Source organism: Falco cherrug, chromosome 4, assembly GCF_023634085.1.
Source record: "Falco cherrug isolate bFalChe1 chromosome 4, bFalChe1.pri, whole genome shotgun sequence".
NCBI lineage: Eukaryota > Metazoa > Chordata > Aves > Falconiformes > Falconidae > Falco > Falco cherrug.
In genome coordinates, this window is record NC_073700.1 from 35846024 (window position 1) to 35863483 (window position 17460).

Consider the following 17460-nt stretch of genomic DNA (forward strand, 5'->3'; position numbering starts at 1 on the left):
TTTTTAAAAGTTTATCAAGAATTGTCTAGCTCTGTGTGTGTATACGTATATACATGATGTAATTTGAAGCCATTCAAATTAGAGTTTCAATTTTAATATTTTCTTAAGGGTTTCACATTATGCTGTTGACGTGTAAGCCCTGTTATGCATTTCCTTACTGTAAAAAGTTGATCTGCCCTTTTGGGCCAGCAGGACCTGTCCACCCAGTGACAAGTACTGTTATAGTTTAACCCCAGCCAGCAACTAAGTACCGTGCAGCTGCTCGCTCACTCACCCCACAGAGGGATAAGGAGGAGAATTGGAAAGAAATATAAAACTCAAGGGTTGAGATAAGAACACTTCAATAAATAAAATAAACACAATAATAATAATAATTATAGCAGTTATAATGAAAAGGAGGGAGAAGGGAAAAGGAATTAAATCCAAAGGGAAGGGAAAAAAACCAAGTGATGCACAACTTGTGTTGTTGACTTGCATTGAAATCAGACATACATATATCTGTGCTTTTGTACTTTATGGGGTTTAGTAGCTCATAGAAACTATACTTCATCAAATTAGTTTGTCAAAGTCATATTGTCAGAGGGAGCTGTGACTTAGAAAGCAGAGAAGAAAGCAAAACTTCTAGCTAATGCCTTTGGGGCAGTGGGCTAAATAATATTTCTTAGTACTAAGCTTTGATATCCGATGTCTTCAAGTAGAATTAGTAGAAAATTATGACTGATGTTTCAGAACTGGAATACATTTATTAAAGGAGATAAGCTTTGCAAATGTAAATCCTTAAGTTATATATTAAAAAATTGAAGTTAAGGATTGCTTTCATTAATGCTTCCTTAATTTGATTTTTGGATGATGTAATATAGGTGCTTAAATTCTGTATTGTTCTTGATTTTCCAAGTGAGTAGATTTTAATGTTCAGTGCTCTTAGTGGATGTAACTAACATATTGAGTTATTTTCATATGCTGTTTTGCCTTGTGGATTTTAGGACAAAAATGTAGCTAATATAAATTTGACAGACATACTTGTGCTGTAGTGTGGTTAAAAAGAAAACAAAGGGATCCATTTGTATTGTGTTCAAATCTGGAAAGGAAATCAAATTAATCATATATGTATAGCCATATGCATTAGTTCTATAACACTGTGTTTTATGGCATTCTAAAGCCATAAAATAAATTTTGTTCTCTAAGTTCACCAAGTTACTTCATAACTGGAAAATTCAATCCTCAAAGTAGTATGAGCTTTAGGTAGCTGTTGAGATTAAATGAATACAATCTAGTTTTCAAATAGGTACCTTAGCTGAAGTACCATACAGACAGAAAAAAAAATAATTTCAAATTTGGCATAATTATTAAGATTTCTAGTCACAACATACCTCTTTTCTGACACTGTCACCTACACACTAAGGGGGACTACAGAGTATATTCCAGATTTTGAATCCAGATCCTCTGGGGTTTCTACTGGAAAAGACTGCAGTTGATGTTTCATGTATACAGCACTTAGAAAAGAGCATTCAGTTCTTCTTCATTTCCATTTTTTTTTGTCATATCACTATCTAAGAGAACAGAAATAAGTCAGTAGGAATTGGTTGGCTTTTATATGACAAATACTTTATAGCAAACAATTCATCTTCAAGTTCTGTGGTATGAAATGTCTGGGTTACCTGAAACTCAGCATGAAGATTAAAGCTAGCATAGTGCAGAGTAGTATATTTCATTTTCGGTGGTTTAATTTAGGAGGTAAACGGTTTGCCAACTCATACTTCTCCAGTATCAATACAGGCTGGGTGGGGGATGGATTGAAAGCAGCCCTGAGGAGAAGGACGTAGCGGGGCCAGTGGATGAAAAGTTCAACATGGCCTGACAGCATGCTTGCAGCCCAGAAAGCCAGCCGAACCCGGGGCTGTATCAAAAGCAGTGTGGCCAGCAGGCTGAGGGGGGTGATTCTCCCCCTTTGCTCTGCTCTGGTGTGACCCTACCTGAAGTGCTGCCTTCAGCTCTGGGCCCCCAGCATGAGGAGGACACGGGCCTGCTGGAGCGAGCCCAGAGGAGGCCCTGAAGACGATGAGAGGGCTGGAGCAGCTCTCCTGTGAAGCCAGGCTGAGAGAGTTGGGGTGGTTCAGCCTGGAGCAGAGGAGGCTCCGGGGGGACCTTACAGCACCTTCCAGTGCCTCAGGGGGCCGGCAGGAAAGCTGGAGAGGGGCTTTTTTGCAAGGGTGGGAAGCAACAGGACAAGGGGTAGATTTAGATTAAACATGGGAAGACATTCTTCACTGTGAGGGTGGTGAGACGCTGGCCCAGGCTGCCCAGAGCAGCTGTGTGTGCCCCATCCCTGGCAGTGCCCAAGGCCAGGCTGGATGGGGCTGGGAGCAGCCTGGGCTGGGGGGAGGTGTCCCTGCCCGTGGCAGGGGGGTTGGGACTAGGTGATCTTTAAGGTCTCTTCCAACCCAAACTGTTCCGTGATTCTATGATCTCTTTCAGAATGTCTCACTGAATTAATGCATTCATTAATGTACTCATTTGGTGTTGAAGTGTAATATTGAGTCTTTTCAGGTCACAGAAATTTGCTGTTAATTGCTGAAGTTTAGGAAGAAGGGAAGCAGACTATTTACAGCATGCAAAAAAAAAATTGCCTGTCAAGAGATGTTTTTATTTTTGTTGTCTTGTAATTTCGTAGTTAAGATAAGCAACTTATTTTAACAAATTATTGAAGATAGCGCCCATAGAAACAGTTCAGATAGTGTTGCTTTACATCATGACATTATGGGGGACAAAAAAAGTAATGTAATTTACATGCTGCTTGGACAACTGTTAGATAAAGTATTGCAGTTTTATAACTGCTCATGCATTATTTAGGTATTCTAGTAGCCTCCTGGTATAAAGCAAAAATATAAAAATATTTTTCTAAATTTATTTCTTATTGTGATGGTGATGCTGAATTACCAAGTTACTTGGATTAATAAATTTCCTTTCAGAGAGATCTTGGCAGAGACACCTGATTACAGAAATAAAACTAAAATTTTCTTTCTTTGAATTTGAAATTTTACCCACATTTTTCTGTCTTTCTGGACCTATCAATATGCTTGGTTTTATCCCCCCTCCCAAAATATTGTTTTATAAATATCAGTAAATTTTCATCTTACTTGCTCTACAGCTTTTTGGGCAATTGCTAGTATTAAACATACTCAGTGTTAATTTTTTTAAGAAGTGGAAGAAACTAAATATTTGTTTGAGATGCTAGGGACACTTCCTGCCTGAAAAATCTGGTTTACCTCATTGTGCCACGTTAAATATCTTTACCTGAAAGCACTACAAGTAACAGGCATTTGATATTAATATTCCTCATTCATTCAATTTTTATTTTAGAAAAAGGAATCTCCCTGTCAGAGTGTATCTAAATAATTTTTTTATTAAAGGAGCATCTAGTCTTTTGAGTGAGAGTAAAGTTTAAAGACCGTCTTGTATCCTTGTGTTTGGCTGTTGGGATGGTAAACTGCTCTATTAATTATTCTGATTTTTTCCCCCTGAAAATCACACTTTTCCTAGAGTTGAAACATTTCTAATAAACGTATTTGGATACTGTTAGCCCACAGGTGTAGACAGTAGTCAGAAGCTAGCAGCTTTCTTGCAGATCTCCTTTAGATGTCTTGGATGTTTCTGGTTTCCAGCAGACTAAGCAAGAGTGCTGTAATCTTAACCAGGAGTGGTTAGTCAAGAGAGTGGGATCTGGGGCTTTGGGTGGCTCCCTGTAACCGTCCTCTTTCAGCAGTTCTGTGGCAGTCTGCACCCGTCCGTATCCTCTCAGTATCCCCCCTCCTGACTTGCTGGAACCATCCATCAGGAGAGAAGTGGCATAAGTTCTGCTTGAAAATATTTACTGGGAATGGAAAATATTTACTGAAATGTGGTAAAGAAATGATTGTTACTGAACTTTGTGGGGAATTTGGAAGTAGTTTCTTTTACTTGCTGAGAGAATAGAAAGGGAAATTGCAGATTTTCATTAATTGGTTTGTGGGTTTGGCTCTTTGCTGTGGTTTCTTTTTGGTTTTTGTTATTTAATTAATTTATTATTTTATTGGAAAGCATCACTTTAAGCTCATATATATAAGCTTGTACACTGTAAGCACTGTATTTATGACATTTCTAAAGAGTTTTGGGGTTGTTATTCTGTTGTTTAAAATGTAGAATTTGTCTTTGCTGGTCTTCAGGGCATTTTCAAACCTGATAAAAGAAAGAAATTAAGTAAGAAAACTGCAGTGTTGGGAGGAAGCACTGAACTGAGACACATTTTAACTAATATTGTTGATAGTTATTACGGTAATATAGGCCAGTGAAAAAATGGATCTCAGTTTCTTGAACTGTTGCCATAGTTTCCTGAATCTCCTGAATAAAAATATAGATTATAGACTGATAATACTTGGTCTGAGGAGAAAACAGAAATAGAATTTCCCAGTTCAGTAGCTGAGCAAAAGATAAACCTTAAGGGTCTTGCTATGGACTGCAGTTTATGATGCTTTTTAATGAACAGTTGATTCCTGACCAGTTGACAAATTGATACATGGTTGGCATTTGTGTCTTTAAATAATGGAATATTAAATGATGCTGGATTTTGTTAGCATAATGTTACCGAGTTCTTTTTCTAATAGTGCCATTGAACACAACACTAAAAAGAGATTATTTTTAGTTTTATTCATGAGCTTTCTTTTTTTCCTATTATTTATTCATTTTTAACACTTTTTCTCAAAAATGGTTTTGAGAAAGTTTAGCCTTTTGGATGGATGGTATTGCTAGCTTGAAAATACCAGCTATCTTAAGAAATATACTTTGTTCCAGGATTCCCTAAATGTCTGAGCCAATTTGGAGAGGTACAAGACATAGTTTGGCTGAGATCTATTGCATGGGGGAAGAATTCAGCAAAATGGGATTGTCTGTTGTTTCCATAGGGCTGGGGGGCTACAAGCTTTTATGTGTCTGTTAACATGCTTGTGCTCTGGACTTGCTTAGAGGATGCTATACAGCAACAGTGTATTCTAAGACTAAACCTTAGTAGCTGTAATGTTGTGATAAATAAATTACCCTCTTACTCAAAATAAAAGGTAAGACTTTTTTCAAAAAAATAACATTTGAATAAACCCCATATTTGCGAGGCATAGACTGAGCTTGCAGCTGTTCTGGTGACCTGAGAAGGCTGGCCCAGCTGCCGAGAGCCATTCCCCTACTGAACAGGTAGGCTGTGCTGAGCAGCTCTGCATAGTACTGGCAGGAGATGCCTCAAGTCTTGAAAAAATTTTGCAGTTGTCCACAGAAATTTGTGCTGGACTGAGGACGTTGACAGGACTGTAGCTCACCCTTAGCATGTCTGCTGCTGGGTGGTTTTGCAGCAATGCCTTTTTCAAATGACTTTATCTAAAAGCATCACTTACTTTCTGGTATCATGGAAAGGAACCCATAGTTGGAGATGGAAATGGAGATGGATCAACTATTTGAGTAGAGAAACACAGAGTGGTAATTACAATTATGTAGTAAATCTCTGTTCAAAGAAAGATTTCTTTTAAAAACTGACAGTTCCCTGATTTCTTCTTTGTATCTCATCCTCTTAAATTCCTGTTTGGTTCCACTGAACAGCGAATGTACAGAAGATCTCACAGTGGGATGGCAAAAATGGCAATTTCAAGTTTTGTGTAACCTTGTGTTGTTGTATAACGCTAGCCTGATTCTGCCATAAAGAAATGGGTAATATAGGTAGGATAAAAATCTAAACTTCCGTAATTGCAGTAATTTCGAGATGTTTTTTGTATAATATGTAGTGTTTGGTATATTTAGTTTTCAAAACTGTAGCTTTGTAGAACTGTTTCATGATGCAGTAGTTACTGAAGGACAGGTGTATTCAAGTCATGTTTTACTGTGACCTTTGCAAAGGTGTCAATTAGCCTGTAAAAATTAATACTTGCTATCTAACTATTCTTTAATCATAGAACAGTGAGGATGACTCAGCAATTCAGTGTTTAATTAGCTCCCATTTCTGCTTCTGATTTCCAGCTTTGTTTTGAGTTTAAACATTTGATGCCATGTAAATAGACAAAAACTGGTAAGATGATTTTGCTAAGACTGGTTGACCAAGATGGTGAAAAATATTAGGCTACAGTAGAATAACCTGAGCTTATTTCTGCATTTGCAGGTTCATCTTTGAATAGCGCTATTGTCAGCTTTATTTAGGATAGAATGCATTGTGTGGTATCAGAGGCTGATACAGCTCTCATTAAAGTCCTAAAGCCACATTTCCTTTTATTTTAATTGAGTTGGATTGAGCCCTGAGCTGTTTTGTTGTTTGCATTTGTTTGTTGGGTTTTTTTTTCTCCCCAACACTAACAATAGGAGGGTAGTTGAATGATAAATAATGGTTAGAACATCAGAAGCATTGCATTTGATGTTGCTTGCAACAGCACCAAACCCAGAATATAGGTGTTTTATCTGTACCTAAATCATGGCAGGTAACCATGGCAATCATACAATTTCCAACAGCTCATGGAAAATACTTGAAGCATCTTAAGTGAGCTGTCCTGTTAATAATGAAGAATATCAGTGTTTTGCCATCTGTTACATACTAACAGAGTATATGAAAGACCAGCAGTTGTGTGAAACAATTTAAACTGCAAGTTGGAATGAACTTGGCTTGTGACGAAAACCTGCAAAAAAGTGTAATGTAAAATACAGTACATAAGACTCTGCTTTTTAGTTTTACAGCTTAACGTCATCTTTTAATATCTGTTGAGAGTCTATAAGATTTCCTTTATGTATTCTCATTTTTAGAGATTTGTAATTTGATATTAGCATTTTGCTGTGGGCAGAAACTTGGCAAATTCTCTGCCAAAAAATTTCATAAAATAATTTGGGAGACATTAATTTCAGATTAAAAGTATTTTCCCAGATGTGTTTTGATGCTTCTGCAATCTGAAGCAGCTTTGCATGTTACCTGAAATTTTGTGGACTCTTAATCAAAAGTATATGCTTTTTAACTGTGGCTAAGAAATAACTTCAGCAGTTTGTGCAGAAACAGCAGTAGCTTTATTTTTCAGAAAATATGCTTACAAATTGAAGGTGAATGCCAGTGTGTTGTCTCAATTAACAATTTGTGTACAATATAAGTTTAGTCAGTGTGAATTGGTTGTAAATGTGGCCACGATGAGTCCCTTTACACATAGTACCCTTTTTTTAACTGGGAGATTCTTGGATCAGTTAGGAAGCGCAGTGGATTATGGTTATAGGCAATGCATCCCTGCACATACAAGTTCCTCTTCTATGCACAGAATGTTTTCACGGTTTGTTAATCAGGTGGTGTTGAATATGTGAGGCTTTCTCTTTGGTCACATTGGAGCTGCTTTTCAAGTACAGTAAGGTAAATTCAGCATCATTGCAAAGAGTGATAATAGCTGTCCATAAATAATCCTTCACACTGAGGATATATGGCTTCGTAGAGTTCATCTTTTGAATTGAAAAGAAATCTCAAATCTTGAAAGCAGACCTCCTGCCTTCTTTGCATACTCTTTTGCCCCCTGTAGTGCCACGGGATCAGGGACAAGCCTTACAATGAATATAGCAGGAGATCTTTTACAAGTAATAGTAAAGAGTTAAATACCATCAAGTTTGGTGGCATTGTTCAATCTGCTACTGGCCCCAGTTAGAAGAAATGAAAGGGCCAGGTAGCTGTGCCTTTTCATTTTAAAGTTAATAAGCATTCCATTTCTTATATACATTTTTCTTACCGGAATTTCAGAAAATACATTTGATCTTTGAAATAATACCAATCCATATTTTTGAGAGCAGGTCTCCTTTTTCAACCATATTAAGCAGGATTTCTCTTCAGTGAGATCTTGAAAGTGTGTGTTTGTTTAGTACTGTTACTTTATCTTCCCATACATGCATGCATTTACCTAAAAATGAAACTATGTAATCTAACCTTTAATACTGTGAAAATGTAAATTTTTTTTTGCAAAAGTATATGTAGTTGTAATTTTAACAGAATTACTTTGTTCCCAGAGTACATTCATATCAAGCATACATAAATCTGTGTATCGGATCTTAGGGGAATATTTTTGCTGTTTCCTGTGTGAACAGATATGCAAGTGTAGATTTGTGTAGAGATGCAATCTCATATAATCACCAAAGATAGGTACTGAAAGTATGAGTTTTTTCTACATGTAGCATGAGCTACAAATCTAAATCAAAATCTTTCCCTTTTTGCTCATAAATAAAAATACCATTTAGGAGTCGGACTATAAAATACTAACTCGATTTCAGTTGTAGATAATTGGGTCCCATAAAAAGAGGGTAACAGTTACCTTTTTATAATTTCTGACTGAAAAAATTGGCCAGGCTTGGAACCAGTTGTGTTTTTCTATTACCAATTATTCTATTTACTGTTTCGTGACAAAAACTATTACTACAGCAACTTGGCAGTAACAACTGCGTGGTAGAATAAGTCCTCTGAGTAGCTGACCTGCTGTTGGAAAATGCACATTTAATGATAAAGTATAGACCTACAGCTGAATCATTTTGACCTTGGTTTACATTACTTCTGGTAAGGACAATGGGCTTTAGTACATGGTACAGAATTTCATGGTAGATCGCTCAGTGTTTGTTTTAGAGATCAAATTTATATCAGGCCAAAAGAACATTTTTGACTGTTTTCAGGCTGAGTTTACTTTCTGAGATTTTCTGTATTTCGCTTGATTAAATGGTGGAAAAATAGCTATATTATAAACACTAATTTGATGCATTTTAAATAGCAACAATGCATTCCCTAAACATGTTCTGGCAGTCTTAATTAGAAAACTCCTTTGTGCCGTTATTATCTGTAGTTAATGAGATTCTTTACAATAACATAAGGGCTAGAAAGTACCTACATTCAGCATTTTGCTCCTGTGTTTGTAACGAAGTGGTCCTGCCTGTGAAGGAAGATGTATTTATTTAAATACATGTACAGTACAGAAGTCACGCTAAAAGAATGCAGCTTCTTCTTAAGAGCAAATCTTAACATAATAGAAATTATTTCACTGAAAATACTTTTGTTGAGGATTTGTGACCAAAAAGCGTTAAGAACTGAAAAAGTGCTAACGAATGTGGTACTTGAAAAATGGAGATTTTTCTTGGGGGCTTGAAAACATAATTGATAGAAGTGAGGAAAGTAGAACCAAAGAAGCGTAGTGGGGGCGAGGCTGGTTCTTTGGAATGGCTCCAAGCTGTCTGCACTGGAAGCAGGGTTGTTGAGCAAAGCAGCGCACCTCCTTCCTGCATTATACGGTCAAGTAAGACTGGGGGAGAGGATTACTCCGTAATTGAAACGGTCTCACATGCCAAGCATCACCATTACTCATATAGTTAATGCTTTCAGAACCAAAGCTGTTCCACAAACAACTTCTTTTTCTGTGAGATCTCCTGTGCCACACTTTCTTGTCTTCTGCCTCACACAATTGGCTGTAGCAAATTAGTGTCCCGATCAATGTGATGATGTGATACTTGAAATCCTTTGAGTGGAAAGATGGGAAGACAGGGCTGTTCCTTTAGCTAGTCAAAGAATCCAGTAGGAACAAAAATCTTAGTTGGGAAGAAGAAAAAGAATTAAAATTTGCATTAGTCAATTAGTTAATTAGTATTGCACTACACTTTTATTTATTATTAGCATTCCATTTTATTCTAATACTGTGTGTCGCCACATATTAAAATTTTTGCTTTAACATTTCCCAACAGCTTGTATAGACTTCTGTTCCACACATTTGTCCAGACTTCGTCAGTGAAGCGGGGCACAGAGCAAGCTGTTGCTCTGTTCTGTTTGAATAGTAACTGTACTCAGTTGTGGAGTACTGGGTGAGTGACTCTGCAGAGTGGATTGCATGAAGTGTCAACAATGCAGCTTTGTTTCTTAATAAAGTACCAGTTTCCAAGAGTTTTCAGACTTCATTTTTTCATTTATCAGTAAATCAACACTAGAATCACTTGCTATACAATTTGTGTGTAGTGTGTGTATGTTGCTAAAAACCAATGTGACTGATAAAAAGGAAATGGTAGACCACAGAATACATAAGTTCTTTTTGTTTTCACACTGATCTTGATTATTACATGTAATTATATAAAACTGGAATGTGAAACAGGGCTGGACATCTATGTAAGTTCATATCCAGAAAATAATAAAATAAATCTGTGTATGTTTTGGAATTTTGTGAACTTAATTAACACAAGCACTGCCTAAGATTTTGAAGCCTGTAAGTATGAATGCTTTCAGCATTTATAAATGTTACAATAATTACAATTACATGTTATTAAGTAATCACATGCAAATAAGTCAAAGAACAGAAAGACTTACATAAATTCTAAAAAAATAGGCTATTTTCAGTATACAGAATTAGTTCCCAATATTTGCAAATGTGCCTTACTTAACATTGGTTGATTTTTTTTTTTTAATTCTATGAATTTAAATTACTACTTTGTGAAATGTCATTCAGAATCTTTCCTCATTTTCTTATGTCTCCTAAAATATTGCTGTTCCTGTTAACTTCTCCTAATGAGAGAGAACAGAATGAAATGTCAATCAAGATTCTAGGAACTCTACAGCAGTCCTCCTGAAATCGAAGGAGCATCCCTGCTTTAATGATGAATTAGTGTCTATTGTCTGAGGAAGGGATAATATTCAGATTTGCATCCCATTCGTGGCACCGTGGTTTAAACCTTTTTAATACAATGAATTTATTCAGTGTAGTCAAATGTATTTATGGTGGTTTTATTGGTGGGTTGTCTCCTCTCCCCGCCCCCCCCGCCCCCAAGAAACAAGAATTTGTTTCAACAGCTTTTCTTACCCAGATAAATAATACAGGTTGGATAGAAACATCTTACACGTAATAGTCTTCCTTTGAAAGCTGTAGTTGTCTAATAATAGTTTTGGCTTCATGCCAAAAGAACATACTTTGACATTTAAACTAGGTGATCAGGATGCCTGCATTCCTGAGATATAGCGTGCTGGCTGTAGCACAAACCAGTCAGCGCCTGATTTCATTGTAAACCTATTATAGTCTTACATTAGTGTGAAATACATACACTTGATATTATAGGTCACTGTGATTGTGATCCCTCACAGGAAATAATTTAAGTTAAATGTAAATTACAGGATGCATGGCATTTGATGGTTGTTAGACTTTTAATTTGTGAGTCCCTCAGCAGAATGTGGAGTTAATAGAATTATTTTGTTTATTGGGGCCAATATAGTATAAAATCATGAGACCAAATTACTATAGGAACGTCAATAAAACATTTTTGAGAGTTGTGAGATAGCCTTTAAAAAAGCAATCTACTATATGAAAGCTCCATCACAAAATAATAATTTATTGACAAAATAAAAAAGCTGGAGAAATATTAATCCATTCTGAAGCTTGTGTGCCAAATATTGAAAAAGTATGAATTCTGAAGAAATGGTGGGCATAAGTTGGTGTTTCCTCCTGCGAAGTCTGGTAGTCCTGGATCTCAAAAAGAGTTGCATAAATTGTTATGCGCATAAATTGCCTATGCTGCTGTTATGCACTGCCTTTTTAAGACACTAGTATTTTATGGAGATCTACTGTTGGTAAAAGAATTCTGGTCTATGGAAGAGACATTCTGCCTAGGAGAAAATTTGGCATCCTACAGTGGATGTTTTTGTATTAGCTTGCATGTTTTTCCCTTGAGGACTGAGTCGAGGGGTTTTTACATATTGCCAATGCATTTCTATAGACATAATAAACATAGATCATAAACAGATTAAATTTTATGCTTATTAGGACTGTTCAGTTATATTGTAGAGTTGAAAAACAAACTTTGTGCCAATTATATTTTTTCCTTTCTGTTTTTAGGATGCAAAGTTTGTAGAAGAGCGACGCAAGCAGCTACAAAATTACTTAAGGAACGTAATGAACAAAATTATTCAAACTGTGCCAGAATTCACAGCCAATCCCAAAAAAGAGACTCTTATTCAGCTGATGCCCTTTTTTGTGTAAGTATCTGTCAAGTAGTCCAGAAAATACTAAGCTTTTTTCATCGTAATTTAATTTGAAATATAATGCCAACTTCTTCAAAATCTTTAAAACAGTGGGTTTTTTAAAATAGAACGTTCCTGTTCAAATTACAAGTGTATTTGTTATGTTTTAAAGGAATATATGACATATATAGTCATTTTAATTTATTTAAATTTGAACAAAAATCACTGCGTAAAGCTTTCAGAAATATGTAAGTGACCTCAAAGTCTGCATCCGTACATGTCTTCAAACATTGGGTGATTTTGATTTCTTTTATCTGGTCTTTTTTAGTTTTGTTTTGCTTTTGTTTGTGTGGGGTTTGTATTTTGTTTTTAAATTTTTTGGGGGGGATGACAGTGAAGCACTATTTATTAGAGTATTTATCAACCAAATTAAAAAGTCCAGCCATTGAACTCTTTCTTGCTGAATTTTGCAATCTGCTGCTGTGTGTGCTGCTTTCATTAATGTTAACATTGAATATGTCCAGAAATAGTTTAATACAGTCATCTGTTCAAAATCTCAAAACAAACCCTTTGGTATACAATCATACAATAGATATAATCCGCTAAAATCTTTCCGTTTTGCTGTAAACATAATTATCTAGAGTATTTGTAAATGATATTAAGAACTATTTAAGAAGTAATGTTGATGAGTGTTTGTTTTTGAAAGCAGTGTTAACTTCTTTCACTAATAATTTTTCAGTACAATGTTTTTTCAGTACTACACCTGTACAAATTGTTTATAGATTGGAAAAACACATTCATAGTAAGCCGTCATATTAAATTTGCTGTCCACAAGCCTCTGCACAGGGATAGTGCATCCATACCTGTGAGTCCATGGATGTATCAATTTGCAGAATCCAGCCCAATTTAAAATCAATATGTTTCAGTAGAAGTGTACATACTTAGTTGTACTATTTGCATGGTCTTGTGCAGAGTTTCTGATTTTCAAGTTGAAACTTTTTTTCAAGAAAGCTAGATGTACTGGGAAATGTAATAGATAAATGGAAGAATGCCAAGATGTATTTTGTGGCCTTCATGTCTTTTTGATTTTTCCTGGATTTGAAAAAGCAAATATCAATTTGATGAGGCATCTTGAGGATGATGATGATGTTATAAATGGCAAAATTATGTTTGTATAGAAAAACATCTCAAGAGACTTACCTTTTTCTCCCTAAGAACCTGTTTTGTAGAATTTGGCTAAGCGCTGTGAAGATTAAAATGGTTTCAAGTACTTCAAGTTGAGGGGCCCATATGTGGCTTTTTGTTAAGTCATTTTAAAGAAATTGTCCTTCATTTTGTGCTTAATTTTGGTTTTTTTGTTTTGTTTTTTTTAAAAAGGGGGAAATTACAAAATACATTTGCAATTAAATTTTTAACTCAATTTTTGCTCTTCCTGTCCAGTTATATTTCATTTTAAGACTGTTACATATAGCTATGTGAAGTAGTGAACTGATAACTTCTTGTCAACTTCATTTCATAACTTGCTGCTTTAAACATAGAGCAGGAAAATAAATTCCAAACAGTGTGCTATTTAAGGTCTTATCTTTTCATTGGCTTGTTAGAACTGATGATCCCGAGTTCCACGCAAACAAGTGTTAATGCAGTATAACATCTGTAAGTTAAGGGTAGCTAGTTTCTCCTCCTCAACCAGTTTGATTATGAAAGAAACTCAATTTCAAGCTTTATGGGATACCAAGATATTTTAATAAGTTATGATTATGGTTTCAGGTGTACATTGAGTTGCTGGAGTAATTATCATTACCTCCACAAGCAGTCATAAAGATAGCAAAACAATTAATACTAAAATATGACAAAATTGGACAACGGTTTCAACCAGAAGCCATTAGATTAGGAAATACTGTGGATACTCTAGGTAGCAATATTAATTTGAAAATTTGGCCTTAATCAATGGAAAATGCATTCATAGTAGCACTTCATTACTTGAACTGTGATGTATTATTTTCCTGCTTTAACCAATATTGTTTTGGGTTTGGATTTTTTTTAAATTTCAATTGTCAGAATTTCACGTATTTTTTTAAAAATCTGTCATCAATTGTACAATTCAACAGTAACCATACTGTGACATTATAACTATGAATAATACAGCACTGATCTAAAAGCAATGATACCACTTTTCAGGTGGTTTTTTCATCCTAATACATTGTTGTTACAGAAATATTTTATTACAGTATCTTTTTATTCTACTTTGAGAAATGACATTTCAAGCATAGTTTGTTTATGATCTCTTAGCCACTTATGTTAAAAAGAGGAAGGGAAAAGAATTTCCTTATTCCTGAGACCTAAACATTCTCATGTTTTTGCTTATTAAAAAAAAAAAAAAAAAAGCCAGGTATGAGGGACCTGCACAGGAAAATATTCAAAATCGCAAACCCACATAATGGGTTGTACGAATGATGCACAGGTTAGAAGAAACACCATTACACTATTTTGCTGATGTAAAGAAAACCCAAACCCAAACCAAACAAAAACCAAACCTGTTTTCTTCTAATAAATGTAGTGAGCTGAATGAGATTGATACAATTGATTTCACAGAAAGAGCAAAGTTTTATTGAGAAGGTAGCATACTTAAGTAACCTGTTTTCTTAGTATGAGTACAATTTAGTATGTGAAACATTGTGATACAAAATAAAGCAATTATCTCTAAGGAAAGAAATTTGTTCAAGGGAATTTGCTCAAGGAAACTTGCCAACACCATTTGTCAACAATTTGTAAACACAAATCCGATGCACTGCATTGATGTTAACCTTTTTTGCGTTACAGTAGGTTGCAAAAAGACTATGTTTATTTTTAGAGGCTTGTTTTGCATTTGGTAATTTCATAATTCTCAACACATTGCATGAAGCAATGGACTGTAGTGGATTTGAGAATATTCTTTAATATCTGGACATTATGACAAAAAGGTTCTGTTCACGTATGTATCTCTGAACTATTTCCTTGGATATTTTTCTTGAATAATAGATGTATTGGCATTCTGTCTTAGCTAGATAGTTCTCCACTGGAATATTAGTGGGATTCCAGAAAAGCATAGCTGTTGAGCAAAATTACTATATACCTCATCTACAGCAGATAAAGTGGGTTTTAAAATGCATTTTTCTACTGACATACCAGACTTCCTCAGCAGCTAGAGCAGCAGTATTAAACTAATATAAAGATCTTTCAGGCAATGATAGAAGGATCCCATTTTAGAAAGTATCATCATTGCTAGGGTATCATTTGAATTCTCAATGCCCTTTATTTTCTGAGAGTCATGACCTGGCACTGTTGGTAAGAAAAAGCATCTAAAAGAAATGCACGTCAGATTCACTTCATGTTGCCAGCTTCTCCAGTATTGTCCTTTCTTAATGGATTTTCAGCTTCATCAACAGGAGATCTTGAACGTGCTGGACTCTGAAGTGCTTATTACGTTATTCAGTGGTAACCTCTGTACCTTACTGTTGTGGTTTAACCTCAGCCAGCAACTAAGTACCATGCAGCCTCCTTCACACCCCACCCCCTGCAGTGGGATGGGGAGGAGAATCGGGGCATGGGGGGGAGGTTGAGACAAGAGCAGTTTAATAATTGAAATATAGAAAATATATGACTATTACTAATCATAAGAATAATAATATAAGAATAGTAACGGAAAGGGAGATAACAAAAAGAGAAACAGAAATAAAACTCAAGTGGGAAAAAAAAAAAGACAAATGATGCTCAACACAATTGCTGACCATCCGCTGACCAATGCTCAGCCAGTCCCTGAGCAGCGATCCCCACTCCCCAGCTCACTCCCCCCATTTTATATGCCGAGCACGACATCCTATGCTATGGAATATCCCTTTGGCCAGTTTGGGTCAGCTGTCCTGGCTGTGTCCTTCCAGCTTCTTGTGCCCCACCAGCCTTTTCGCTCGCTGGCAAGGCCTGAGAAACTGAAAAGTCTTTGGCTTGGTATAAACATTACTTAGCAACAACGAGGAACATCAGTGTGTTACCAACATTATTCTCACCCTAAACACAGCGCTGTACCAGCTACTAGGAAGAAAATTCAATCTGTCCCAGCTGAAACCAGGACACTACCTGCAATACTTCTATACTATAGGTTTAATAATATTTTGGTTTAATAGTATTTTAATATAAAACACTGTAAATACATATGATTATTCTATTTAGTTTGTGCTTTATAGTACAGGTGTGTGTATAGTTGCTAATTACATCTTTATTAATGGAAGAGTTAGCAGTTATGAAACATTGAGATGTTAGTCATAGGACTATGCTGTAGAACGTAGGGATACCTCAGTCTAGGAGAAAAAAATTACAGTCTTAATATGCATAAAAAGTCTCTGGGGCATTACATCTGTCTATTAGGAAGAAATGTAATATAAAATAATAAAAATAATTAATCTGCTCTTCTCTCTGGGTTTCTTCTCACTGCAAAATTAAATGACCACACTTCAGTGTGAAAATGAAAAATCCTATAATGGTTATGTCCGATTAGGCATCCTATAGATACAAATTAGAGGGTCAGTTTTTAATTAATCACTTTTAAGATCTGATTTAGGTCCTAGAATAGGATTATGGTGATCAGAAAATAAGATTAATGTCTCTAAGAGTGAATGCACTGATTATTAAATGCTGGAAGGAATACTGCCTAAGATTTTTGTTGTGAGGTTGTTCCTTTGGGGATTTCTCCCTTCCAAGTGCAGTAATTTCATACAATCAGCATAGCTCTGATGAGGCAAAACATTTTAATTGATCTGTATGAAATAGTTTGCCACTGTTATAAAGAAAGAATTGTATTTTGAAACTCAGATACAGTTAACAGTTTGCAGTAAAATAATATGGATCAGCTTGCAAGCATTTCTCTTCATTGTTGTATCAAATGTTAGTGGTTAATCATGGAAATTTAATTTGTTTTGATTCCTTATGCTGTGAACTGCCATTAATGTATTCTTTCTGTTGTCATTCTCTATCATTTGTAATCTCGGTTTTCGTATTTCCCAATTTTAATGCTGCATTAGCTCAGTCACAGCTTTGGTCAAATAGCTTTCTTTATAGTCCACTTTCATGCCTTCATGTAAAAAAGAGATTCTAGCTCTGCTAATTTGTCGGCTGAATAACAAGTTCTTTGTAATAATAAAATTGACATCACAAGTTAAATTTTCCAGTCCATGCAGAGCAAAACCTAAATCAAGAATTGACACTGTTGAATTAGATTGCTGCATCTGCTAGCTGGTGAAGGCCTATCTGTTAATACTTATTTAAATTAATGTTTATTTACACTCATGATTGGTACATTACAGATAAATAAAACTTGTTATAACAAGTACACTTGTGTTTTAATCACATTCTTATCAATCTATTGGAAAAATATCACACATATTAGCTCTTTGTAAATACATATAGAGGAACAAGAGGGATCTTTGGCAACA

General features: G+C 35.5%; 1 protein-coding gene across 2 annotated transcripts in view; it reads left to right on the forward strand.

The window, feature by feature from the left end:
• SNX29 (sorting nexin 29) overlaps positions 1-16441 on the forward strand; it is a 106091-nt gene extending 89650 nt beyond the window's left edge. The window contains exons 20-21 of one of the 2 annotated variants that reach the window (XR_008731897.1): positions 9742-9858; positions 11871-12009. Coding sequence is in view for 1 of the 2 variants with exons in the window: in XM_055708110.1 (XP_055564085.1) it covers positions 11871-12014 (144 nt within the window). In the remaining variant the exon portion in view is untranslated. Of the gene's footprint in view, positions 1-9741; positions 9859-11870 lie in introns of both variants that reach the window. The other variant, XM_055708110.1, reaches the window with a different exon arrangement.
• The last annotated feature ends 1019 nt before the right edge of the window (positions 16442-17460 follow it).